This window comes from Coffea eugenioides, chromosome 5 (assembly GCF_003713205.1).
Source record: "Coffea eugenioides isolate CCC68of chromosome 5, Ceug_1.0, whole genome shotgun sequence".
NCBI lineage: Eukaryota > Viridiplantae > Streptophyta > Magnoliopsida > Gentianales > Rubiaceae > Coffea > Coffea eugenioides.
The window spans coordinates 45,005,158-45,032,779 of record NC_040039.1 but is presented as its reverse complement, the minus strand read 5'-3'; the positions used below and the strand labels follow the sequence as shown (position 1 = coordinate 45,032,779).

Below are 27,622 nucleotides of genomic sequence, written 5' to 3'. Positions count from 1 at the left end.
ATAATGGAGTTTTACTAATTAAGCAAGGTAATTGGCTATATGATATATAGAAGGAGAAGGCCAGACCAAGAGTACAAGTACGGTTTTTACCTTCATTCTTTGTTTTTTTTACCTTCTATGGATTGTTGTCCTCCTTAACAATCCAATATCAGAATATAATGCGTGTGTATCAACACTAGCAAAGCATAGAAAAAGAATGAAATATATGGTAAATCACGCAATTAGTTGCTTAACTCTAGAAATTCAGAGTTTAGCATGATGACAGAAATAAACTTGCGTGTAAACAACCCTAAATGCTCCTTGATTGTCATACATTGAATACGTTATTAACCACCACAAGTCATAGGTTACTTCACCAATGAAAATTCAGTTTCAATCACATGTCTAAAATTTCAACGGTTACAGCAATGAATCATATCTGTTGCAAAGCAATGGAAACTTATTTAGTTTTCATAACTGTAAGTAAATTTCAATGCCAAGATTGTTAACATATCATTTTCAAACATCCTGCTTCAATAGAAAATTTACTGTACTAAAAAAAGTTCTCCAACCATGCACAATTTACGTCTAGATTATACTTATGACTGATGACAAAGGGGAGAAGCCAATATTTGATTAATTTAAGAGAAGAAATGTCTGAACCATTTCTAAAATATTCATTCTTACAAATTGAGGTCGAGTGCAGAAATGAACTTGTATGAGCCAGTTGAGAGCTGACGCTTGTGGAACAAAGTAGATTTTTGAACCTTAAATAGTGATGGGTTTGATGCACAAGTCAACTCCATCAGCCGCATCTTTGCTGAAGAAGAAGTCCCGCCGAAAATGTTGTATCAATTTAACTATTTTTGGTTGCGTTGTTTAACTTAATTAATTGCACGAGTTAGTGAAAATGTCGTCATTAGAACTTTTTCATGTCTAATCCACAAAAGTTTGGGTTTTTATGTGTATTTTTTTTTTCAAAGAAACCAGAAGCCTCTTATGCCGAGAAAGGAAAAGAGCATGTTTTGAGAGTCAATTAGGAGTCTCACAATTACCAGCCTAATACACTTAGACTTGTGATAATGCCACTGCACAATATTCATGAAATAACACTTTTATCCTTTTAAAAATGATGATCAGTTTTTGAGTGGCAAAAGCTATAGTTGTCATTGCACACGAGGTTTGCTGTAGAACGAAAATGTGTGCTTTGACGATATCATTTGCCGAGAATATCCCTTAATATAGGTTAGATTAGTGATTGTCCCCAAAAAAAAAAATTTTTTTTTTATTCAATAGCGCACTGGCATAAAGTGAAGAATTGTTACTAGACATAAAGTGATGCACAGTTGACTATCCACAAATTAATTTATTTATTGAGGACTTGTCATTTGTGAAACAATCGTGATAAGCATCCATCGACCTGGCTTTCGAATTCTTGAGTTATTTGATAAAGTCATTATGTTATCTGGTGGTATCGTTCTTCATGATGGTTCCCTGGATTGCCTGGAAGAGAGGCTCAAGTCCACTGGCCGTTGCCATTCCTCAGCATGTCAATATTCTTGAATATGCAATTGATGTTTCAGAAAGCCCGTCCATGGAAAAATCTGATGTTGAAAAAGGTGAAGTAAAACAGGATATTACTGATCATGTTATCAGAACTTCCATTTTGTCCAATATTCAAGAAAAAAACCTCTCTTACTCCAATTCCTCAAGAGGATCCTACAGAATATCTTCATATGCTATAGCAGACACCCTATCTCCTCTCTTTACTACTCCACTTCACTGGCTAGTTGGACTGAGACGCAAAATCGATGGATTCCTTTATTTCTGTCTGGTGGCTTGGATGGTTCTCTCAATGGCAAATTCTTTTGCAGCTGCTTCAGTGCTCTGGCACCGAATTTCACATCAGGAATGTCTTTGATTGCAGGCATCATGGGTGCATTCTTCTTTTTTCTCGGGGTACTTCATATCTAACAAAGAAATACCCAAGTGTTGGCTCTTCATGCACTATTTGAGCTTGATGAAGTATCCTCTTGAATGTCTTCTAGTAAATGAGTTTGGAGGATACAAAGGCCGAGGGAAATGTGTAGAAGGTGTTGAAGCAGGATGTTTGATGTATGGTGATGCATTCTTGAGAAATCTTGGCATAGAAGAGTCACAAAAATAGAGTAACTTAGTTGTGATGTTGGCTTTCATCGTGGGCTACAGACTTCTCTGTTATCTGACTCTTTGGTATAGATCTTGCAGGACCAGAAGTTAGAAGCAACTAATGATACCCATTGCTGATAAATTTTCTAGGGATTTTTTGGACAAGTAGAAGCAGATAATGATACCAATTGCTGATAAATTTCCAGGGTGACCCTTTGTATATGAAAAACATGAGGAGCAGAGTGTGTTGTTATGGATCTAAATTAGAGAAAATACGTAAGAAACCTAAGAGAAGGATATTTCTCCAGAGCTTATCCCCATATCTTGAGTTCATGTTGCAGGTTCGTGGATGGAAATTTGTTATGATCTTCCTCTTCTAGTTGATAATTGATTGTTGACAAATAAAATGAACAATTTCCGCAGTCGGTTAAATGTCAACTTACAGGTGCTGAGTATTCATGGGTGGTGCCGTGAGTCAGTAGTTGCTTTATGAAGATGTATTGGTGGAGACCACAATTTGGACGTATGGTTAGGCATTTGCATTATCTTGTCTGATAACTGGAGCCTACTTTTTTTTTTTTTTTTTTTTTTTCCAAACGATAACATTGCATTAAACAAAGCCAAATACCGAGTCAGAGCAACTGCTCCTGTACATCAGCTTGAGCTAACTCAAGCAACCACGCTGGGAAGCTAAGCTTCCATTCAGCTACATCAAGAAGTGTTATAGCAAACTTTGCTAAGTAATGACTTACATAGTTGTTGCTCCTTCTAGTAAAGGAACAGCAACATTTGTCAAAATCTTTCATCAACCTCCAGATATCCCACTGAATTGTAGCTATACTGACTGCCTCCTCCCTTGCATTGATTTTGTCCACAACTATCTTACAATCCGATTCCAGCACCACTTTCCTCCATCCCATTCGTTTAGCTATGACCACAGCTTCTCGTATTGCTAAAGCTTCCTCCACCTGTGCCTCAGCACAACCATCAATTGGTCTTGCCCATACGCCTACCAATTCCCCTAAGCTATTTCTGGCAACTACACCCCACCCTGCAGCCTTGTTGCTCTTTTGGTCCAAAGCTGCATCCGTATTGAGCTTAATCCAGCCAGCTTGCGGTGCTTCCCACCTCCTGCCCCTCACCTGCTCTCCCATTGCCAAATTGTCATGTTTTGCCCCCCCCTCTTGTGCCAGTTGGAACTCGTTCCAATCCACTAATGCCTTATTAACCACCACTATAGGCTCACTGCTCCTATTGTTGAACTGTTTATTGTTCCTGGATTTCCAAATCTGCCACAAGATGTTTACCGTGAGAGTTATGTGTTCCCTTCCTTGCTCTCGAGTCACTGCCCCCCTAAGCTCTTCCCACCAGTGCCAGAAATTATTCCTAAACTCCTCCAAACCATCCCACCTCAATGGCGCCGCCTTCCAGATTGCTCTAGCATTACAGCACAGAAACAACATATGCTCTAATGTCTCAGAGCTATCGCCACAGCACTTGCACACATGATCCCCCTTACCACATTTTCCTTTCACCACTGCATTAGTTGGCAATATTCCTTGCAGACATTTCCAAATAAAGTGTTTAAGTTTATTTGGCATGCTCAAGCCCCACAAAAAGCTACTGGAGCCTACTTAATAATAGATATTGACCATTATGAGTATCTAGAGGTTGAAATTTCAATGTTCGGCAAAATTTTCCATTCCTTTTCTTTAAGTTTTCACACCCTTTCTCGGGGAATCTTTTACTCATCCCTTCTTTTAAGTTCCACATTGCATCCAAGGCTTTCACTAATTATTGTTATCATACGTATTTTTGCTTTAACATGTGAAGACCCTACCAAAAGCCAAGGAAAAAAACAAAAAAACGACAAAAGTACTGCTCGAAGATAATAATGTTAGAGTGGTTATCTAAATTTAACCATTGGTGAAAACCATCACCTATTGAACCCAAGATCTATATGGCGATTATTAAGAAATAAATTAACAAGAAAATTGCGGAAGCGTACCTGAATCCATATTGATAAACTTGATACTTGAATCCCTAGAGATTTGGGGTGGCCTTCCAGGTCAACAGGTATTCACCGATCCTTTGAGAGAGGCCTTTAGTTTCTCTCTGGTATCTTTCCTGACGATGGGATATGAGGGAAGGGTATTTTGTGGTATTACGAAATACGACAACTAAAACGATACCTGTGACCTGGGGACCATAACCCTATTTATAGGTAACATTCCTGTTACCTTTGGAGCCCTATTTCAGCCCATCATTGAAATAGGAGCCCATAAGTTTCTACACATAAAAGGGCCCACATCCTATTAGATACATTAAACCCAACCTTATTTGATCACTTTAATTGGGTTTAACCTTAATTGACAGTTTGCAATACATAATTATTCACATATAAGTCCAATGTTGGATTAAGGATCCAACAATCTCCCACTTGGACTATATGTGTAACCTTATAATTATATTTTGCAATTAACCGTATGAGCTCAACTTTACTGTCATTATCACAATGTATCTGCAACCAATTCGGTCCATCAATTACACCAATATAGGATCAAAGCGGCCTTTGTTACAATTTCGTAACTCGACCCATCAATGGTCACATATATCAATGCAATTGAATGACATGAATTATGATGTGGATGTGTAGCATGAAAATTTCATGTAATGTGACCAAAACATGCCTATTTCCAACTGGTCCACCTTAAATTTTATGAGATCAAACCATACCAAAATTAGAGTGCAAATAAATCCAAACTTTATTTATGCATAAAATATCCTTAAATCCTTAATAACTGAAAAATATCATAAGAGCATTTAAAATAACAAACTCCCACAAAAACTATACATCATTTAACACGACACCCATATGAGCAGTATGCTCATGAAACATTTTGGGTGGCAATCCCTTAGTAAGCGGATCCGCAACCATGGAGTTTGTCCCGATGTGCTCTATTGATAACTGTCCATTCTGCACTCTTTCTTTAACAGTCAGGAACTTGATATCTATATGTTTAGATTTGGTCGAGCTCCTATTGTTATTGGAATATAAGACTGCTGACTTATTGTCACAGAATAATTTGAGTGGTCTTTCAATGCCATCCACTACACGTAATCCTGTGACGAAATTTCGCAGCCAAATTCCCTGATTGGATGCCTCATAACAAGCTATAAACTCTGCAGCCATAGTGGAAGATGCTATGAGGGACTGTTTAGCACTCTTCCAGGATATGGCACCTCCAGCCAACAAGTAGACATAGCCTGACGTTGACTTCATAGTATCTTTGCATCCAGCATAATCGGAATCAGTATACCCAATGATCTCCAACTCATCTGACTTCCGATACGTGAGCATGTAGTCTTTTGTTTTCTGTAGATACTGTAAGACCCGTTTGGTTGCTTTCCAATGATCTAATCCAGGATTACTCAAATATCTACCCAACATTCCAGTAATGTATGCAATATCCGGACGCGTACATACTTGAGCATACATTAGACTCCCTACTGCTGAGGCATAAGGAATCTTTTGCATCTCTCTTTCCTCAAAAGCATTCTTGGGACACTGCTCAAGACTAAATTTGTCTCCTTTAGCCACAGGGGTGTCACCTGGTTTACAATTTTGCATGCCATACCTTTTAAGGACCTTTTCGATATAGCCCTTTTGTGATAGTCCTAAAATACCCCGAGAGCGATCACGGTGTATCTGTATGCCTAACACAAAAGATGCATCACCAAGATCTTTCATCTCAAAATTCTTAGTTAGAAATTTCTTGGTTTCATGCAATAGACCAATATCGTTGCTGGCAAGCAAAATGTCATCAACATACAATACCAGAAAAATATATTTGCTCCCACAGAACTTATGGTATATACAATCATCCACTAAATTCATCTCAAAACCAAATGAGATGATCACCTGATGAAATTTGAAATACCATTGTCGAGACGCTTGTTTGAGCCCATAGATGGATTTTTTAAGTTTGCAAACCATATTCTTTGGATCTCCTGATACAAAGTTTTCTGGTTGCACCATATAAATCGTCTCATCAATGTTACCATTGAGAAACGCTGTCTTTACATCCATCTGATGTAACTCAAGATCAAAATGTGCCACTAATGCCATAATAACTCTAAAGGAGTCCTTTGAAGAGACTGGAGAGAAGGTTTCTTTATAGTCGATACCTTCTTTTTGTGTAAATCCCTTAGCGACAAGACGAGCTTTGAATCTTTCCACATTGCCTTTCGAATCCCTTTTGATTTTAAATATCCATTTACAACCAATGGGTTTCGCACCTTCTGGCAATGGGACAAGATCCCAAACATCATTGTCCTTCATGGATTTAATCTCCTCATTCATGGCATCGATCCACTTTTGAGAATTTGAACTTTCCATGGCTTGACGGAAGTTGATTGGATCATCTTCCATCAATCCAGAGTCATCCTCATGTTCTTGGAGAAAAACAATGTAATCATCTGGCACTGCACTTCTCCTTTCTCTAGTGGATCTTCTTAATGGCACTGGTTCTTGAAGAGGAAGAGTTTGTTCTTCTATAACAGTTTGCTCTTCGACATTGTCTTGATTTGTTGTATCATGATCAAATTCAGGAATAGGGTCCTGAGCAAGAGTAATGACACCTGTGGGAATATTAATATATTCCTCTTTAAAGACAATGTCCCTTACTGTATGTTCTCCCCCAAACTCGACATCCTCAAAGAACCGGGCATTTCCTGTCTCAAAAATTGATTTGGCTGTGGGATCATAAAACTTGTAACCTCTGGATCTTTCAGAATATCCAATAAAATAACAACTAATCGTTCTTGAATCCAGTTTCTTTTCATTTGGCCTGTAAGGCCTTGCCTCAGCTGGACACCCCCAAACATGCAGATGCTTTAAACTGGGCTTTTTCCCTGTCCAAAGCTCATAAGGGGTTTTGATAGTTGCTTTAGTTGGAACTCTGTTAAGAATATATGCTGCAGTCTTAAGTGCTTCTCCCCAGAGTGACTCTGGTAAGGTGGAATGACATATCATACTCCTTACCATGTCTTTAAGCGTTCTATTTCGTCTTTCAGCTACACCATTCATAGTGGGTGAACCCGGCATAGTGTACTGTGGAACGATACCGCATTCCTCTAGGTATTTAGCAAATGGTCCTGGACGTTGTTCACCTGAACCGTCATATCTACCATAGTACTCACCACCACGGTCAGATCTGACGCTTTTAATTCTTTTGTTGAGTTGATTCTCAACTTCGGCCTTAAAATTTTTGAACACGTCCAGTGACTGTGACTTTTCAGAAATGAGATATATGTAGCCATATCTTGAAAAATCGTCTATGAACGTTATAAAATATTGTTGACCATTCCAAGCAGATGTAGGAAATGGTCCACAAATATCTGTATGTATAAGTTCTAAGACGTCTAAGGACCTATTGGCTTCAAATCTCCTTTTATTGGTTTGTTTCCCCTTTATACAGTTAATACAATCATTAAAATCTGTAAAATTCAAGGGGTCGAGAATTTCATTTGACACAAGTCTTTCCATTCTCCGTTTGGAGATATGTCCTAATCTCTTGTGCCATAATGCAGCTGAATTCTCATTGGCTAATTTTCTTTTAACTCCTCTAGTACTCAAATGCAGAGATTCATTAAATGAGACAATTGTGTCAATTAAATATATATTATCGTAGTGCATTAAAGAACCAGAACCAACCAATTTTGAATCATGAAACAATTCAAATTTTCCATTTCCAAATGAACAAAAATAACCAAATTTGTCCAAAGCAGAAATAGAAATTAAATTCCGTCTAAAAGACGGTACAACAAATGTCTCATTGAGATCCAAATAAAATCCGGTCTTTAACAATAATCTAAAAACTCCAATTGCCTCAACTTGAACTGTTTTGCCATCGCCCACGTAGATATATCTTTCACTATCATTAGGCTTTCGGCAATTCAGGCAACCCTGCATAGACACACTGATGTGAGTTGTTGCACCAGAATCTAACCACCATGTGTGTCTAGGTACCGAAGTTAAATTAACCTCAGAACAAACCAAATTACTATATTTCATTGAAACAAGGCGTGTCAAGAGCGTACTAACTTCAGCCTTTTCGTTCTTGACAAACCTTTTTTCAATGTCCTGAAGGAACTCTTTAGCGGTTACAGTCGTTTCTGACATTGTTCCCCTAAATGCTTTTGGAACGGCCTTTTTAATGATCATCAGACACAAGCGATTTGATCTCTCCCACCTCTCATTATTTCTCTTTTCATCAGAGGTACTCTGATCTGTAAGAGGTGGGGGTGAATCATTCCTTAACGCAAGGTCGAGATCCATTACTCCAAGTACTATCAAGAGATTTTCTTTCCAGGACTTGAAATTTGTGCCATTCAACATAGGAATATTATTGATATTGGAAGTAATATTTGTAAGATCATTCGCAACTGAACAGAAAACATAACATAATTAAAACAAGCTCACATAAATCAAAACAATAATAAATTTAAATAATGGTAGTCCCATCTCAAGATACCGATATTCCATTAATATTTCGTCTTTGGACAAAAATATTAACTAGTGAGTGATATCTTGGTGCAGTAATAAATGCTGATAATAATAACATGTCGAAAATAAATTTTCCTTTGGGCCAATTTATAAATCACATGTAAAATCCAAATAATTATCACGCATTTATTACCACAAGTACACATGTAATTTCATTAAATATTGACCTTCCTTTGGGCCGATCAATATTCATAAAATTACTAGTGCCCAACTAATTATATTTTAAAATAAATTAATTTCCATAATAGAGGTCACTTTGGTGGCATATTATTTCAATTAATTTATTCCAAAATATATATAATCATACCAATATTCAAATTTAAAATTATCCAAATAAAACAAAAATTTTGATCAAAGTCAACTTTGGTCAACTTTGGTCAAAACGTGGTCAAACATGGTCAAATTAATTAAATTAAATCATGACTTATTGGACCAAAGGTCCATATCCATAATTTGACCCAAAATTAACATCCAAGCCCAAATTTTTTTCTTGAAATCCATAAGTACTTTATAAAAATTACACATTTAATGGGCCATACATATGGATTTTATAGGGCTTAAATGTCCTATTTAACTTTATTAGGGTTCACTTAAAGTAAATAAACCCTAATTTTCTTAATATATATACATACATATTTATAAATAATGAAACAGGCCAAAGAAACCAATTATTGACAAATTGAATCAATATAATAAATATTAAATTAGCCAAACCAAATCATCATAGTATAATTCGTGGATGAACTACTGCCATGAGCACTAACATATGCAAATAATCAAGACCGAATAGCATTTGACCAAGAAAGTCTTATGAAGACTTGTTCTTTACATTCGTGGAACCCACGAATTCATGGTCTGAGTTGACCAAACCTGTGAAGATAACATGATTGATACAAGAAGCATTCAGGTGGACTACAAGAACTCACGTGGCCAGAAAAGTGATGGCCATTCAAGTGCGTGTTAGCTAATACCAAACAAACCAAAGCTTTGTTACCATGGGGCCCGAAGTCATAAGAAGGCAACATATCAATTATGACCAGACAATTCATCACGGATGCTGGATTCATATTGTGATTTGGCCAGACCCACGAAACCAGAAACTAAAAACATTAACAAGTAAAAAAACTTTACCGATAACATAACTAAAGCACTGGATTCTATGTGCCGCTTCGGTTCATGTTTCAACACAAATTAAAAAATATGCATACATCCACAGCCGAATTCAAGAGGCACATATATGTGTGTGTAACCATATGTATATATATTAACATAAATTATGAAATCCAAATTATTTCCTAATAATCAACCATATAGGCTCTGATACCACTTGTTAGGGTGGTTATCTAAATTTAACCATTGGTGAAAACCATCACCTATTGAACCCAAGATCTATATGGCGATTATTAAGAAATAAATAAACGATAAAATAGCGGAAGCGTACCTGAATCCATATTGATAAACTTGATACTTGAATCCCTAGAGATTTGGGGTGGCCTTCCAGGTCAACAGGTATTCACCGATCCTTTGAGAGAGGCCTTTAGTTTCTCTCTGGTATCTTTCCTGACGATGGGATATCAGGGAAGAGGTATTTTGTGGTATTAGGGAATACGACAACTAAAACGATACCTGTGACCTGGGGACCATAACCCTATTTATAGGTAACATTCCTGTTACCTTTGGAGCCCTATTTCAGCCCATCATTGAAATAGGAGCCCATAAGTTTCTACACATAAAAGGGCCCACATCCTATTAGATACATTAAACCCAAACTATATTTGATCACTTTAATTGGGTTTAACCTTAATTGACAGTTTGCAATACATAATTATTCACATATAAGTCCAATGTTGGATTAAGGATCCAACAAATAATTCTTTCAGTGGAGCCTAGGGATCAATGGAAGATATATGCTACTATATTGCTTTGTTCAAGAAAGAAACAAAGCTTTTTTTTTTTTCTTTTTTATGTTTATAACACTTTTTTCCAGCTTTGGCAATGAATTATGAGAACATTAGGGCAATGAACAGATAAGAATTGTCACATGTACAAAAGATGATTGAAAATGGATTACTCGATTGAAAGTGTGTAGAACTTGTACCCAGATGCATGAATGTTACCATGAAGAAAGAAAAAACCATAATTAGTCGTTGGTGATCCTTCCAAAACCAGCTCGTGTACTGTTTCAGCTTTCAACCAACATCTATACATTCAATTATTTCAATGGTACCCACAAGCCGTGTGGCCCTGCCAGGTTTAGCTGGCAGTGCAGTGCAGATTTGTCATCGGGATTCGATTGGTTCGTTGGATATCATCTCTAGTCTTTGCTTGGAGCACTACTTTTTTAGTTTTCCAACTTGGTAGGAAATTTCGTTTTGGAAAAAAACGAAAGATAAGTAATGGGTTCCCTACTTTGTAGCGCTAGCTGTTGAATGTTGAACATCTCTAGCTGCCAAAAATAGTCCAACTATTCAACCAAAGCATTTTAATTACCTTCTTCTGTAAAAGAATTTCGCTGAAAATGGCTGAAGCTGCACTCAGTTGTGTTGGTGTAATCTTGAATAAGATACTTCCACTTGCTGCCGACGAGATCAGCCGGGTATGGGGTGTAGAGAAAGACCTTCAGAAGCTTGCGAAGAAAGTAGAGATGATGGAAGCTTTGATTTTTGATGCTAAGTGCAAGCAATCAACAAGCAAAGCCGTGCAGCTCTGGCTCAAAAGGCTCCGGTCCATAGCACGTGATGCTGAGATCGTGTTGGATGACTTCGGATATGAAGTTCTGCGGCAGAAGGTTGAGAATCGGAAGCGCGACAAGGTACGCAACTTCTTTTCTTCCTCAAATCCTATTTCCTTTCGTACAGGGATGGCTAACAAGATCAAGAATGTTAGCGCATCTCTAAAGGAAGCTTACAAAGAAGCAAATCAGATCGGGCTTCATTCTCAACTACCCATGACATCTGCTGATCACAAACAGGATCGGTCGACTGATCCTTTTTTGGACGAGTCACAAACGGTGGGAAGGGAGGCTGAGGTATCTGAAATTGTGAGCATGTTAATTAGCTCAGATTATGAGAAGGATTTACCTGTCATCTCAATAGTTGGGATGGGTGGGCAGGGTAAGACAACCCTTGCACAGATGGTGCTAAAAAATGACAGAGTAGTGAAGCACTTTGATAATACAATATGGGTGTGTGTGTCTGATGATTTCAAAGTGGAAAGGCTGTTGAATGAGATGCTACAATCCCTCGGGGGAAAAAGTGCTGAGACGACAAACACGGAAGCATTGGTGAGGAAGCTTCAAGAAAATCTGAAAGGTAAAAGTTACTTGCTTGTGCTTGATGATGTTTGGAATAAGAATCGAGAGAAATGGGATGGCATGAGGAGACGTTTGTTGGCAATTGGGGGTGCTCCGGGAAGCAAAATATTGGCTACCACACGTAGTGATGGTAGCCTCAGCAATGCAAACATCTCGTTTGCATCATCTACAAATCCTCTCAGATAATCATAGCTGGATGCTGTTTGAAAAACTAGCATTTGCAGACGGTGGCGCAACAAAGACTCAAGATCTGGTGGACATTGGCAGAAAGATACTGAAAAAGTGTGGCGGCGTGCCATTAGCGATCAAAGTGATTGGGGGTTTGTTGTATTCCAAAAAGGATGCCTCGGAATGGTTGAAGCTTGAGAACAGTGAAATATGGAATGAGTCTACCAACACTGAAGGTGGAGTCATGTCTGCCCTGAAGCTGAGTTACGAAAACTTACCTTCATTGTCAGTGAAACAATGCTTTGCAAGTTGTTCCATTTTCCCGAAGGACGCTCACATGAGAAAAGAAAGCTTGATACAGATTTGGATGGCCCAGGGATTGATTAATGATGCCAAGGGAGGAGGTCATTTGCAAATGGAGGATATAGGCAGCGACTGCTTCAACGTATTGCTTCGGAGTTCTTTGTTGCAAGCTGGTTATAAGAATTCCATTTACGGAATCAAGGGCTGCCGGATGCATGACCTTGTGCATGATCTTTCATTGCAAGTGTCAAATAATTGTTTCTTAAACACGGAGGATGGCATGGTAGTCAGTCATGAAGATGAAGTTATGCATTTGACCGTTGTTCTGAGTCGAGGAAAGATGTTAAAGAATATCGAAGGGATTCCTCCAAATTTGCAAACGCTTTATTATATTGGGGATGATGGTATTATGCTCGAAGACATCTTGGAAAGGTCTAAATACCTTTCTGTATTAAAAGTAGACTGCTGGGATGTTACTCATCTCCCCAATGCAGTGGGTAATATGAAACATTTAAGACATCTTGATATGAGTCAAACTCAAATCGCCGCTCTGCCAGATTCGATCACAAAGCTCTACAATTTGATGACTTTGAAAGTAAGTCGCTTGGAAGAGATACCTAAGAAGTTTAGCAATTTAATTAACTTGAGGCATCTCGAGTTTTCCACGGCTTTTTTGGGTCGGCCCTCATGTTTGATCCCTGGGATTGGGCAGCTGGCTAATCTTCGGACGTTGCCCTACTTCGTGGTAAGCCAAGACAAGGGATGTCAGCTTGAGGAGCTGGAACACTTGCGCAACCTCCGAGGCGAGCTAAAAATTTTTGGACTTGAGAATGTGAGCAGCTTTGAATCGGCAGCAAAAGCAAAGTTGTCCGAAAAATCAAGCATTCAAAGTTTAACACTTTCATGGGATGACACAAATGAAGATTGCGACGACAACAATATCAACAGTGTCATGGAAGGTCTCCAACCTCACCCAGACTTGAAAAGTTTAGCCATTAATGGTTTCAAAGGTTCAAGGTTTCCGTCATGGATGGTGGCAAAGGATCACTTGATGGTACTCCTAAGGAATCTGGTACACCTCAGGTTGGAGAAATTGGGTAAGTGTGAACAAGTACCATCACTAGGGGACTTGCCTTGTCTCGAGTCCTTAGACATGGTCTCCTTACACAATGTGAAGCGCATTGGGGCAGAATTCTATGGTCTCCTTACACATCTCGATATTAATGCAAGGAGCAGCGCTTCTTGTAGTAGCAGCACCAGTAGCAGAGAGGTGAAACCAGTCACTCTGTTTCCAAAACTAAGGCGTTTTGGGCTGCGGAACATGAAAAGGCTAGAGGAGTGGTCAGATGCAATGGTTCCCTCGGATTCTTCTTCATCAATTAAGGTATTCCCTAGTCTCCGGTACTTGGAAATCGAAGGGCTCCCCAAGTTGGCTTTTTTACCAGATATGGAGAACTTGACATCTCTTGAGGTGTTACGGATAGAGAGATGCGGAAGTTTTGCTTGTATAAGGAATTTGAATAGCCTTATATCTCTCGAATTCTTATATTTAGATGACTGCCCTGCTTTATTAGATGCTTCTCTGGATATGAAAAACCCCCAATCCCTACGTGCTCTACGCATCTCAGGATGTGATAAGTTGAATCCTTCATTGAGTAATAATCTTGAGAAGTTCACATCGCTCGAGGAGTTGAGTATCGTTTCTGATGACCCTGGTTCTTGGCCAATTATGGCTCTACACAGTCTAGCCAACCTCCGTGAGTTGGATCTCGGTGGTGGCTTCTCTGACGACCTTGATCATTTCCCGTGGCCACACTCCATCACCAATCTCGTCTCGCTGGAGCATCTTGTATTGAGTGGATGGCCAAAAATCACGTCTCTCCCAGACCAAATTCAGCATCTCTCTAACTTGAGAACTTTATATATTGGGAAGTTTGAGGGGTTGGAAGTTCTTCCAGAGTGGATGGGTAGCCTTCGGAATCTTCGAGCATTGGATATTCGTAATTGCTCTAACCTCAGACAATTGCCCTCTGCAGAAGCAATGCGACACCTCACCAGTTTAAATCAACTACATATCAACAGCTGTCCTCTTTTAGCAGAGAGATGCACCAAAGGAAGTGGCGCAGAGTGGCCCAAGATTGCACACATTCCCTTGGTTCAAATCTATCCGTTGAACAAAGTTTGACTCGTTCTGTTTTTAACTGGTAAGTTGTAAGTTAATATATTTCCAATGTTCTGTTTTTATTCTACTTATTCGGTTTGTTTATAATTCTATTAGTGTTTTAATAATTCCCGGAAGGAACAAGGAAGAAAAAAAAAACTGCTTCCTTAAAATGCTAGTACTATATTACTGCCAAATCCTGACTCGTCCTTCAATTGCTCTTTTACAGTTGTTGCAGCTTCATTGCTCCAACAAAACCATATATGGTGTCAAATTACCACATAGAGTCAAATTGACAAATCCTTTTATACACAGACAGAGTCAAATTGACATTAAATTGCCCAATCACATATGGTGTTAAAATCAGAAAATTGGGGGGGAAAAAAACACCAATTTAATTTACTAGTTTTTGCCTATAAATTGCCAAATCACATAAAGCCTCTGGTTTTACCACCAAGAAAAGATTATATATGAGATTTGAGGGGAAGATGGAAATATGATGAAAATGAAGAAAGAAAGGAGGATGAAGAGTAACAGTGGGAAGGTCAAATTGCTGCTATTCTTTTCGTCTCCTTGTAGTTTTGTAATGTTATTTTTTTTAAAATTTGGTCGGTAATCGCCATTACCCAAAGAGTTTTGGGTCTTTGATAGTGATTGTTTCATACCCTTAGAAGCACCATCTATGGGTACGAGACACTTTTTTAAATTTTAATAGCCATTGAAGAGAGCGGGGAGGGGGTAAACCCTCCAACCAAACGCCTGGTAAGAGTTTTGACCTGCACCTTTATGAACGACTCGTAAATTAATTTAGCTGCGGTCACTTAGCTCGATTTTGTTCTACTATTTTTCCTTTTTCCTGATTCAGCAAATGACTGCCTTTTTCTTGAGCTGGTGCCTGTTATGCTGCAGGGACGACATATTACAGTTTTACATGCAAAGTATTTCCATGAGGACACCTGCGTTACAGTTTTACAGTGTTACATGCAAGCAGACAACTGAATGAGAATCAGGATCCGTCGAATGATGAGTGACTAAGTCCACATGCGGGAATCGACAATGGTGCAGCAGTGAGGAAAAGGGTTGCAAAGCGGTGAGCTGAGACCACATTCAAATGTTTGGGGGATTTTGATGAATCCTGTTCTATGTTGAACAGCAGCATAGCATATAAAGGGATTGTTTGTTGACTCAGTACCTCACAGTGTGTATCTTTCTTTATTGCTGTTTACATGTTTCTCAATGTCCCAACTCTATTGTAAGGTGAAACTATATAATGTATTCAATGGGATTTCTGGATAGGATAGATTCTATCTAATAGCAAACCAATAATAGCCTTCACTACTTGTATATATATATATATATTTCCAAAGTTCGATTTAATCAATAGCTGTGGGATTTTCAGGGGAATATAGACTAACTAATAAATTAAAATCAGCTAATTTCATTTTCACTTGCACAAATCTGGTGATTAGGTTTTGTGAAAACCAATAACAGTTGGACCAAACTGGAATAAGTTAAAAGAGCGTCTTACAAACAATAAAATTTGCGCCGCAACATGAAAATTTGATACTATAATTTAAAGGTGGAATATACAATTTACCCCATTTGTTGGACTTCTCTCTCATTAACATGTCTGTTTGGATTGTGAATTATTAGAGATATTTTTACTGTAGCACTTTTTGTGATGTGATGTATGTGAGATAAAAAAGTAATTGGGAAGGTAAAAAGGTGTATTGAAAATTGTAATGATGATGTAAGCAAATAAATTTGGGGAAATAAAACCCAATCCAAACAAACCATGCGCGAATGCCGTTGTTTTCAATTGGGCTTCAATTGCTGACGTGGCTTCCTTGCATTGGTTGATTGGTGATCGTCCGGCCCGTGGGATTCCAATTTGATGTCGTCCAGCCCGCATGAGAATTGGACGTTTGCTGATTGTGCGCGAATGCCATTGTTTCCAATTGAGTTTTAATTGCTGACATGGCACAATTTTATTGGCCAATTGGTGGTCGTCCTCCGTTGATTGAGCTGATGAATTGAATTGAGGACAAAATCGAGATTTCACGCCTTAATGAATAGGTAGGGTTCCTGAGAGTCTTTGCTTGTTGCTTCTGCTTGCGCCGCTTGTTCTACCAGTCTCCTCACCTCCCTTTTTCCAAAACACCTCTATTTCCTTTTGTCTCATCCGAGAGTATGACTGACCGCCTCCATTCCTTCCATGGATTTCCTCCATTTTTTTCTCTGAAAAAAAGAAAAGAAACAGACTAACAACACACCGCATCTATTCTCCCTTTCTTCTATATTTTTCCCCTCTTTTAAAGATTATTCGAAAAAAATGATGCTCAAAACGCACCTTTTATTCTCTCTCTTTTTTTGCCCTTTTTGCTCCTTACTCTGAGATAGGAGAACCTCGAAAATTTGGTCGATCTTGTTTGCTCAACTGCTCACATTTGGATTTTCTTTTTCTGTTTCTGATCTCCATTCCTTTTCCTCATAAACCTATGATTTTTTCCCTCTTTCTACACAGAAAAATTTCTATTTTCTCTCAATTATTTTTCTCTTTATTGGGACATAATTACCTTGGAGATCTTTCTTATCTGATTTATTTTCGATCCGTTGATCTCGCCATTTTTTAGTTTCAAAATTTTCCTTATTTTGACTGATTTTCTTTATTCTCTAAGCAATTTCATGTTTGTTTCAGGGTGCAAGTTTAAGGTTTGCATTTTATTATCTGGTATCTTCAATCTCTACAGAACCCGCCAGGTAAGAGATCTCACATGATGTTTATTTTTCTCATGGCTTTTTTGACTATGATAATTTTTTGTTATGGAATTTTTTTGTGATTATCTCAGGTTTAAAAAAACACAAGGAAGGCCACTGAAGGAGGAATTACAGTTAGTATCTTGCCTTTTCATTTTTTTGGGTTATTTGTTTTTCTCTTTATTGGGACATAATTACCTTGGAGATCTTTCTTATCTGATTTATTTTCGATCCGCTGATCTAGCCATTTTTTAGTTTTAAAATTTTCCTTTATTTTGACTGATTTTCTTTATTCTCTAATCAATTTCATGTTTGTTTCAGGGTGCAAGTTTAAGGTTTGCTTTTTATTATCTGGTATCTTCAATCTCTACAGAACCCGCCAGGTAAGAGATCTCACATGATGTTTATTTTTCTCATGGCTTTTTAGACTATGATTATTTTTTCTTATGGAATTTTTTTGTGATTATCTCAGGTAAAAAAAACACAAGGAAGGCCATTGAAGGAGGAATTACAGTTAATTTCTTGCCCTTTTATATTTTTTGGGTTATTTGGTTGTGATAAATAGTATTTTTCTTTACTCGTTTCTTCCTTCAACTATAATATGAGAAAATCCAATATTGTTCATACTGGTATCAACTATTTTTTTGTTAGAAAAGTTATAGATCTAAAGCTTCGTTCCAACCATATTTATTTGTTGCCCCCATCCTCCTTTCTGAGCGCATATTATATTAGAGATGAAAAATAATCATTATAGGGTTTTCTTTTGTATGGAATAAAATTTGATCATATTTCTCCCAAGGACGGCTTTAAGGTATCCTGCAATTTGGGGCTCTCTTTCTGGAAAATTTTGTTTATTGCATGTGAATTAATTTCTTCGATCTCTTTTTTTTTTTCTTCTTTTGGTTGGCAGTGATCTCTCCATACCTTTGCTACTGGTTTTATTGGTCTAAGTTTTAATAGTTCTCATGGAGTTGTATTTATATTTAGTTTGCTTTTTTTTTGACGTTTCTTTGAGAGCCCTTATACAAACTTATGATTTGTGTGATTTGCTGGTTTACTTTCAGCTACTACATTTCTCATTGTCTTTGGTTAATTATTTAATAACCATCTATTTTACTTATTTGTTTTCAGGTTCTCTTTGTAAACTCTTTACCCTTTCTTCCATATTTTTCTTGCACGATGAGGTGGAATAGTTACAAGCTATCAGAATGTATCTCTTCAAGAGGTGGAAACATTCTCAATTATGATATTTTTGTATCTGAGCACAAGAATGTATAGAAGGTCTGTTGCTCTATCATGTACTTAATTGTATTTTAGCACATTTCAATTCCAAGTAAATAAGCTCATTTTATGCTTTCTTTTTTTGGAATATTTGGCTTATGTTTGGGTTTAGCTTGAAGTTATAGTCCCTTTTGTGATTTGTCCCTCATCCTTCAACCGGTGGATTATGTTTAGTTGATCTGTTGGATTATGTTTATTAGATTTAATGACTCATGGTTTCTTTTTTTATTAACAAGACCTTTATTCTTCTGATATTTTGCCTCTTAGAAAGTATTTTGTGTCATTGATATTTTTTATCTGATTTATATTTTTATGTTATTGCCTTTGTAGGAAGAAAGATGATAGCACCTACCTTTCATTTTTTTCTGTTCTATAGAGGTATATTCATTTGAAGTTTTTTTTTAACTCTTTTTGGCTGATAAGAATGTTCTTTTGATTTCTGTTTCTCAAGTCTCAAATCTTTTGAATTTTTTTTGTCTTACCATTATTTTTTGTAGGAAGCAAGAGGAATTTATCACTGTCTAAAAAAAAAGATAAACATTTTTTGAGTAAATAGACTCGTCAAAAAAGAACACTGGATATTCAAAATGCTATCTGAGTAGCAGTATGAGTTAGTAATCAAGGTGCTCATACCTAATGACCTTAATTTTTGTGATTTATCCCTTTTGATAATTGGTGACTTCATGTTAGTGTTTCTTTTGCGTTTTAGATTGTGGCCAACTATTGGTTGTTTTATAATGATTATAGAAGAATCAGGTTTTAGATTTAGAAAGGTTTTTTTTCAATAACATAATTCTACTAAATCTACTACGTGGTTGGAGATGTGGTAAAATTATCATATCACATTGTTTGGAAACTTTCTTGTGTTGTTATAAGAAGTACGAAAAGTTTTCAGAAAATGCTGATTTATTCTTGTAAATATTTTCCTTTTTGACTTATCAGATATTCCCAGAATTCTTATGTAATTCAACGTGTCCTTTTATGTAGTAGATTGCATTTGGATCCATTTGCTTAAGGTGATCCAAATCCTTTCATGTATTCACCGATGATGCAACAAAAGTAACTTTAAAAGTATTTTTGGTCCTTAATTGTTGCTATTGTAAGGTTTAGGTCCTTTGTTTAGGTTTTAGATTTAGAAAGCCTTTTTTTCTAATAATAGTTCTCCTGTATCTGCTATGTTGTTTGGAAATGTGGTTGAATTATCATATCACATTGTTTGGAAACTTTCTTATGTTGTTATAGGAAGTACGAAAAGTTTTCAGAAAATGCTGATTTATTCTTGTAAATATTTTCCTTTTTGACTTATCAAATATTACCAGATTTCTTATATAGTTCTACGTGTCCTTTTATGTAGTAGATTGCATTTTGATTCATTTGCTTAAGGTGGTCCGAACCCTTTCATGTATTCACCTATGATGCTGCAAAAGTAACTTTAAATGTTTTTTTGGTCCTTAATTGTTTGCTATTGTAAGTTTTAGGTCCTTTGTTATCTGTTTAGATTACAAACTATTTATTTACTTCAAAAAGTGGCTTAGGGACGATGTTTTGTCTTATTGCATCAATGTGATTTGGATGTGAAATTTTGAAAAAAATTTAGGTGTTTAGTGCTTAATTCCTATTGTTTTACTTCTTTTTTGCGATTTAACATATGCTATGCTAGATTTGATGGTGTAGCATAAGAATTTTAACTATATTTATTTTCTACTAAATCCCAAATGTTTATTATGGGTTGAGATATTAAGATTTACAGCATAGTACAAAAGGATTTTGGAAATTGTTTTCTCAATGTTAATTTTATTTAGGCCCTTTTTTTTAACAAAAAAATGTTAATCTGTTTAGTGTAGATCCAAGGTTTTGTCGTCTTCATTTTTCCCCCCAATAAATTTGCTCTTGCCAGCATTTTTTATTCTAAGTCTTTGTTAGATGAAGGAAGAAAAGATAAAGGAGGCTACTTTTCTTCAGTAAGCCTGGATGATATGTTTTAATGTCCTTTTTTTTTTGTGTGAACAGATTTTTTTCATTGTAACTGGCTGTAACTTTCTGCTTTCTTTGTCCTGTTATTGGTCTTTAAAAAAGTGAAGGGTGGAAATTTGAGACGGCATCCTATTTCCTCGAGATCCAAAGTTATTTTCTTTTACTTGTTTTACTTGCTCTGTTTTTATTGTTTTGATTTCTCTGTTTGAGAATCATACAACCTAAAGCTCAATTTCTTTTTTGCAGAATTCAACTCGGACATATAATTGCTTGTACACTTGCTGTTCGGCTTGTAGTTTTGCTTGTTTCCTTTTTCTAGAGATGTTAGTCTTGTTTTTGTTTTTTCAGTTTTTGGTTATTTGTCAACCTTATTGATGGGTTGCAAGATTTACTTTTCTTTTTTTTTTTTATCAGCTCAGTAGTGGCAAGGAGAGTAAACTAATTTGTTTTCTTAGGTAATTTGTAGTTTGCTTTTGTTGGAACTTTATTTTGGTTGGCAATGTCAACCTAGCAAGTTACCAGTGCCACTGGTAATGAAGCGATTTTTTAATTCTTTGTAATGATGATGATCCCTAAAGGACATCAATAAATCAAATTTCTTGACTTTTTGATGGTTTATTTGAGGATGTAGTTTTATATTGCAAACTTCAATGGCATTTTCTTCGTGAGTTTTCTTGTTGGATTGGGTGAATATTTTGTCAATGTCGTGAACTTTACTTTTTATTTCATTCGGTAAAACAATAGTTGAACTTTGAAGCCATCCATTTGTTACAAAATAAAATGGGTATATTTGATGTTCTTTTTGTAACTATTGCAAAGATTTTGATACATTTTTATGTAACTTTTTATAATTAATTTTTTTAATTTGAAGTAAACTTGGATGTTCGGGGCAAGTAAAAATTACACCGCGCGATCGGGTTTCCTCCTAGTTGACAAAAAGTTGTGGAGTATAGACACTCAATAAAGAAGATTTCGAAAACGTAATGCATAGGTGTCAGTATATAATTGGTCAAGAATATTTTGCTGATTAGATTTCCACCTTAGGAAAATTAACGTCTGTTCCTTGGTTTGTTCCTTTGCCGATTGCCTCTTCTTCTCCTTGCTACGGACGATATCTCTGAGAAGAAGTACTTCTTCAGTGATGGCCTTTTGCGCTCAATCAAAGCTCAGCAATCTGAATTTATGGATCAAAACATCCGTAGGAAGCAGCAGTACTGATAATGTAGGAGGCCATCATGACTCACTTAGAAGAAGAGCACCAAAAAGCCGTGCCAAAAGTAGGATGATGGTTAAAATGACAGCATCAACTAGCGGAAGCAGTGGCCAGGGGTCATCGACGGTGGCATTTGAGGAGGGACAGCTGGAAAGGCCGCGGTGGACCGGTGAAACGCCGCTTTCTCGGCTTGTTGGAGCCCTCATTTCCTTCAGACCTCTCTTCTCTATCATGAAATTTGGCGCAAGACAAGTTCTCATAAGGTACTGTAATCTACATCAGAAATGCGGCTTCATTTTTTATTTTGGTGATTTTTGCTGCTGAAATTCTGGAGTGTAAAAAAGGTTTTCGGTTTTCTTTCGGAATATTTTGGTGGGATTTTGAAACAGTACAGCTGAGAAGACAAATATTCCATGGAGGGAAATGACTAGACAGATACTGGAATCAGACGTATACAAAGAAATGGACAGTATTGAGGATCCCTCTCTTGTTTACCCTGATTGTAAGTTCTCTATTAAATTCTTGTCTCCAATAATCGTTCATTGGACTAGCAGCAGCTGTGTGGTTAGAAAGTTTGCAGCTGAATTTGTAGTCTGTCATCTAATTAAGAGATTATGTTTCAACAGCAACAATGATAACTTCAATATAACATTGATGTTGATAATTCTACAATAAAAGAAGCTTGTTACAACTCTGTATTCCAGAATTTAAGTTGCTTACGTTTCTTCTTTTTTCTTTCCTCAGACTCTACTAAAAGATTAGGGAAGTGTCCTTGAATCAAGACATCAGAAAAAATAAATAAATAAACCGGCATTTCCTATGTGTACTAATTTGGGTACTGATTTTGTTTCATACTTGCGGTTCCTATGCAGATTACCTCAATCCCTTCCATGCATATGATGAGGGCAATCTTTCCTGGCTGGTAATGTGCATAATGGTTGATTTAATGTTCTCGAATTTATTACTAAAATATGTATCATTGATTTTGTGTTACCAGTTGCTTCAGTAGTAATGCTGAAGCAGTAAGTGCAGTACTCACCAGTTTCGAGGTAAAGCATAGAGATTTTGATACATTCCATAATGAGATTCTCCAACAGGCTGCTGCTGAGGCAGAGGCTGCAACTATGTCAATGATGAGACGGGCAATACCATATGCTTCTTCATTGGATGAAGCTAATCAAATAGTTCGTGGAAATTGGCTGAATGCAATTGAAGAACATCATCAGAAATATTCAGAAGAAAATATTGTCAGACAAATTCTTGATATCGGATGTTCAGTTGGTGTCAGCACAAGATGCCTTGCTGATAAATTTCCCAATGCTAGAGTGACTGTAAGTATTCTAGCTAGTTTCTCCACTCCCCAAGTGAAATGATCTAATATGCAATGGTAACCTACAAAATCAATGCAGCATCTACTTAAGTAACCTCTTCATGTTACAAGAAATAAAGGCTGAAAAGTAGAGCACGTCTCAAAATAAAGAGATCTAGCTAAAAGATTTTGCAATTGGACTTCAAACAGTACTTCAGTTGAAGTACATCTACGCTCTGGTACACTTTCCAGTGCTCTAAAATCTTATTGCTGCATTTTCTGCAGGGCCTGGATCTGTCACCATATTTTCTTGCTGTTGCTCAATATAAAGAAAAGAAAAGCAACCCAAGAATGAATCCTATCTGTTGGGTCCATGCTAATGGTGAAAGTACAGGCTTACCTTCCAAATCATTTGACATTCTTTCTATTGCTTATGTGGTATGTCAAAAATTCCTGACAGAATGCAAGCATGTCATACATTTTCTGTTGGAATGAGTACTAAATCATCATCAGAGAGTCATGTTCTTCTTCCTAAAACTGAACATTTTAGGAGAAAACTCTTTTATAACATGTTGCGGCTCTTTCTACTTTTAGAAGTTTGAGATGTAATCCGCCCACCTTACAATGTCATGGATAAAGTACCAAATGAAGAATAGCATCTTCACTTGCTCAATTTTCACGCAAGAAGCATGTTGCATGAAAATTGACAGAAACATTCTTTGGTGTATGAGCCTCCACAAGTTTTGCCTAGGCAGCTGCTCTAGTACCATTGCCCATGGTTGCACCTTTAGATTTTTAAGTGCGTGCCATGCTCTTTTTTCCGGTAACTCTTTGAAATAATAATGCTATGATTCAGAGTCTCAATCATTTGAGCTGTTACAGTTCCATGAATGCCCTGAAAGAGCGATAAAAATTATGGTGAGAGAAGCCTTTCGACTGCTTCGACCTGGAGGAACTTTTGCAATCACAGACAACTCGGTAAATAATATAACTCTTGAGGTTTTGAATTGTATATCTACCAAAGGATCATTTCAATCTGATAAACTCTTGTTTGCTTTTTGCAGCCAAAATCAAAGATTCTTCAGGCAAGTTTTCTTCTCCTATTCCTTTTCTCTGCCTACAGTTTGTGCCATGGGGCAAACTAATAGCACTACATGTTCAAAATTTCTGCACATGTTGAAATAGGAAACAACATTGTAATATATGCAATACAGATATATAATACAGAGCAACATCTTGGATTCATATAACTTTGACCATGAAAGGATTAGTTCATAGGTGTTTCTGTTCCCAACCACCTCCTGCTCTGCAAAAATTCTCAAGATGACTTGTATAATGTGGTTTTCCTAGCCAAGCTGCTGAACTAGATTGTCATTATACATGTTTCAGGAATTATCACCGGTGCTATTTACGCTAATGAAGAGTACTGAACCATTCCTGGATGAGTATTATTTGACAGATCTTGAAAGAGTAATGAGAGAAGCAGGCTTTATCAATGTAAATACGGTTCTCACGGATCCAAGGCACAGGACAGTGACTGCAACTGTGCCTTACTAGCATAACCCTCAATCTGGCTCATCATTAGGCTTACCAATCGGAGTTCATATCTACAGAGTTCATGTACTAAATGTTCGCATTGAGGAATCATTTTTTTGGCAGGATACTAAGTCAGCATCTCAGCTGTGCTCCTAAGGAAATTCATCTGTAAATTAATAGGCTATATAGGAATTTTGAAATCGTGTCAGAAGGAAATGGATCCATTTCTTGTTACAAACAAGCAAGAAAAGTCATCAAAATCACTGTCTTGGTTGAGTTGTGCTGAAAAGAGTTGGCATGGAGCAACTGTTGCTCCAATGCAACCTTTTGATTAAGCTAATTGATGCTCTAAGGTGATTTTTGTACATTTTTACTCATCAAACGATTATACGTAGCTGCTAACGCTTTCTTGAACTTCTCCAGCTCTGAATAAGCAGCAAATTCTCAACTGATCATATTGCCAATAGTCACTAAAAGCAAAAAGACTGCTAAGCAAAATCTAAGCTGAAACAATATGCCAAATAATCATAATCAAATCGAAGTAAACTACTCGATCAGAATTGGATAGTCCCACCAACTCCGGTATCCTATTTCTAATAAAATTTTTAATATTAGTCACCTACCTTCTTGTTTTCCAAATTCCCAGCCTACCCCTATTCTGAAATTCTTTTTCCGCAGATACATTTTCATTCCCGTGAGAAATCCCTTTTTGAATAGCAATCACATCAATGGAGAAAGAAAAGAAAACAGATGAAAAAGGAGAAATTGAAGAAGCTATTAAGCTGATTCTCTTCCAAGTCTCAGAATGCTACGTCTATTTGGTAGGCTGATCATCATGTTATAAAAGCATGCATGCTAGGCTGATGCTGTTAAAGCATATCTCTGTAGACTAAAGTGATTTTTTTTTTCTAGTAAAAAAAAAAAGTGTAAATTACAATGAATCAGTCAAAGGTTGGTTACAGCTATTTAATCTCAACTTGGATTTGCTCATTATACTCAAGAAGTGGTTTTTTACGTTTAGGGGGTCATTGTCTTGGTTCCGCTATAGAATAAATGCAATTGAGTGTATAATCAATTGAAACGGCCACAATGGAAAGTTAATCACAAGAAGGAATAAATGCAGAATGCATTGAGCTGGTCTTGGTTATCTCACCAATCGCTACACACAAATTATGAGTCTCTGACAAAGTATATAGGAGTTGTTTCCGTTAAATTGATGATATAGAACAGCCGTTACATAGGCAATATAACCGATGCCACAGGATAAGGGGTGGACAATTGGACAATTCATGGATGAACAGGTACAAATTCTAGCGTACAGAAACAACAATTTTGAGTACAATTAATTGATCCACCCATTGTTACAAAACCTTTTATTTTTTGATATAGACACAAGATCGTTACTTTTGCACACATTATTAGTGTACGTTACTCTTACTTTAAATGCAAGAAACTTGCATCTCCTGTACGTATGAAGCTTTTCTCTCAACTAATTGCTAGACATGTAGATTAACTTAGCACACTTGGATTTGATAGGGAAGAGAGAGGTTTTCCAATTCAGTGTTTACATAATTTTCCATTTCTGTTGGATATTGCATCTCCTTTATTTGTTTCCTTCATCATAATGGAGTTTTACTAATTAAGCAAGGTAATTGGCTATATGATATATAGAAGGAGAAGGCCAGACCAAGAGTACAAGTACGGTTTTTACCTTCATTCTTTGTTTTTTTTACCTTCTATGGATTGTTGTCCTCCTTAACAATCCAATATCAGAATATAATGCGTATGTATCAACACTAGCAAAGCATAGAAAAAGAATGAAATATATGGTAAATCACGCAATTAGTTGCTTAACTCTAGAAATTCAGAGTTTAGCATGATGACAGAAATAAACTTGCGTGTAAACAACCCTAAATGCTCCTTGATTGTCATACAATGAAAATTGAGTTTCAATCACATGTCTAAAATTTCAATGGTTACAGCAATGACTCATATCTGTTGCAAATCAATGGAAACTTGTTTAGTTTTTATAACTGTAAGTAAATTTCCATACCATTTTCAAACATCTTCAAATTTGTTATGATCTTCCTCTTCTAGTTGATAATTGATTGTTGACAAAGAAAATGAACAATTTCCGCAGTCGGTTAAATGTCAACTTACAGCGCATGACTAGTTGGTTATGAATCTTCTTGCAGAGCCTATTAGGTCTTTTGAAATCGATCTATGCCCTGGTTACCTTGGAATTTGGAACCAGACTCCGATATGGCTACCTGTCAGCAGACAATGCTGCAGCAGTGAGAAAAGAAGTTGCAAAGCTTTGCGAGGAACTGAGACCGCATGCACTTTCGTTGGTCAGCTCCTTTGGCATTCCTGATGCGTTCCTGAGCCCTATAGCTTTCAATTGGTTAGAGACAAACTCTTGGTCCTCTGTTCAACACTAGCTTCTTGTACCTGATAATATTTGCATGTACTGAGGAAAAACGGAAACATCTCCGGCTCATAGCGTCTGCCAATACTAAGTTCGCAGTCATCATATAAACTTCTCTTGGATTCAATGAATGAAAGACCCTTGTAATTTAATTATTTGAAATATGCATCGAGTAGTGTATCTATTATATTCGCAATATTCGGTTGACTGTAGTGTATGTTTAACATTTGTAGTCACCGCAATATTTCTGCCTCAATGGGTAAAAGGGTCTTTAGGTATTGAAATTGTCAAATGATACAACCAAATGCTGTTGTGATGCGTCCACGGGAATTTACATTCTTGTTTCTTTTCTCGACTCTCTCATCAAGCTGAATTATTTTCATCAGTTCAGTAGATGGGAATAATTGGATTTCAATACAGTATTCATGGATGAGTAACAGGTGCTGAATTTACAATTTGGACGTATGGTTAGGCATTTGCATTA

The 27,622-nt window shown here is 36.9% G+C and overlaps 2 protein-coding genes and 1 long non-coding RNA gene across 3 annotated transcripts; all 3 read left to right on the top strand.

The window, feature by feature from the left end:
* Positions 1–12,132: 12,132 nt before the first annotated feature.
* LOC113772247 (putative disease resistance protein RGA3) lies at positions 12,133–15,918 on the top strand. Its single transcript, XM_027316840.1, has 2 exons — positions 12,133–14,683; positions 15,550–15,918. The coding sequence occupies exon 1, from the start codon at positions 12,136–12,138 to the stop codon at positions 14,662–14,664; it is 2,529 nt and encodes an 842-aa protein (XP_027172641.1). The 5' UTR covers positions 12,133–12,135; the 3' UTR covers positions 14,665–14,683; positions 15,550–15,918.
* Positions 15,919–17,334: 1,416 nt separating this feature from the next.
* Positions 17,335–21,088, top strand: LOC113772250. The gene is made up of 7 exons (XR_003468507.1): positions 17,335–17,400; positions 17,490–17,531; positions 17,719–17,780; positions 17,870–17,910; positions 18,529–18,678; positions 19,009–19,056; positions 20,899–21,088. It is a non-coding gene; the product is annotated as an uncharacterized LOC113772250 (long non-coding RNA).
* Positions 21,089–21,724: 636 nt separating this feature from the next.
* On the top strand, positions 21,725–25,062 carry LOC113772248. The gene is made up of 8 exons (XM_027316841.1): positions 21,725–22,128; positions 22,255–22,367; positions 22,738–22,787; positions 22,963–23,196; positions 23,460–23,612; positions 24,057–24,152; positions 24,239–24,259; positions 24,564–25,062. The coding sequence occupies exons 1-8, from the start codon at positions 21,794–21,796 to the stop codon at positions 24,729–24,731; spliced, it is 1,170 nt and encodes a 389-aa protein (XP_027172642.1). The 5' UTR covers positions 21,725–21,793; the 3' UTR covers positions 24,732–25,062.
* Positions 25,063–27,622: the final 2,560 nt, after the last annotated feature.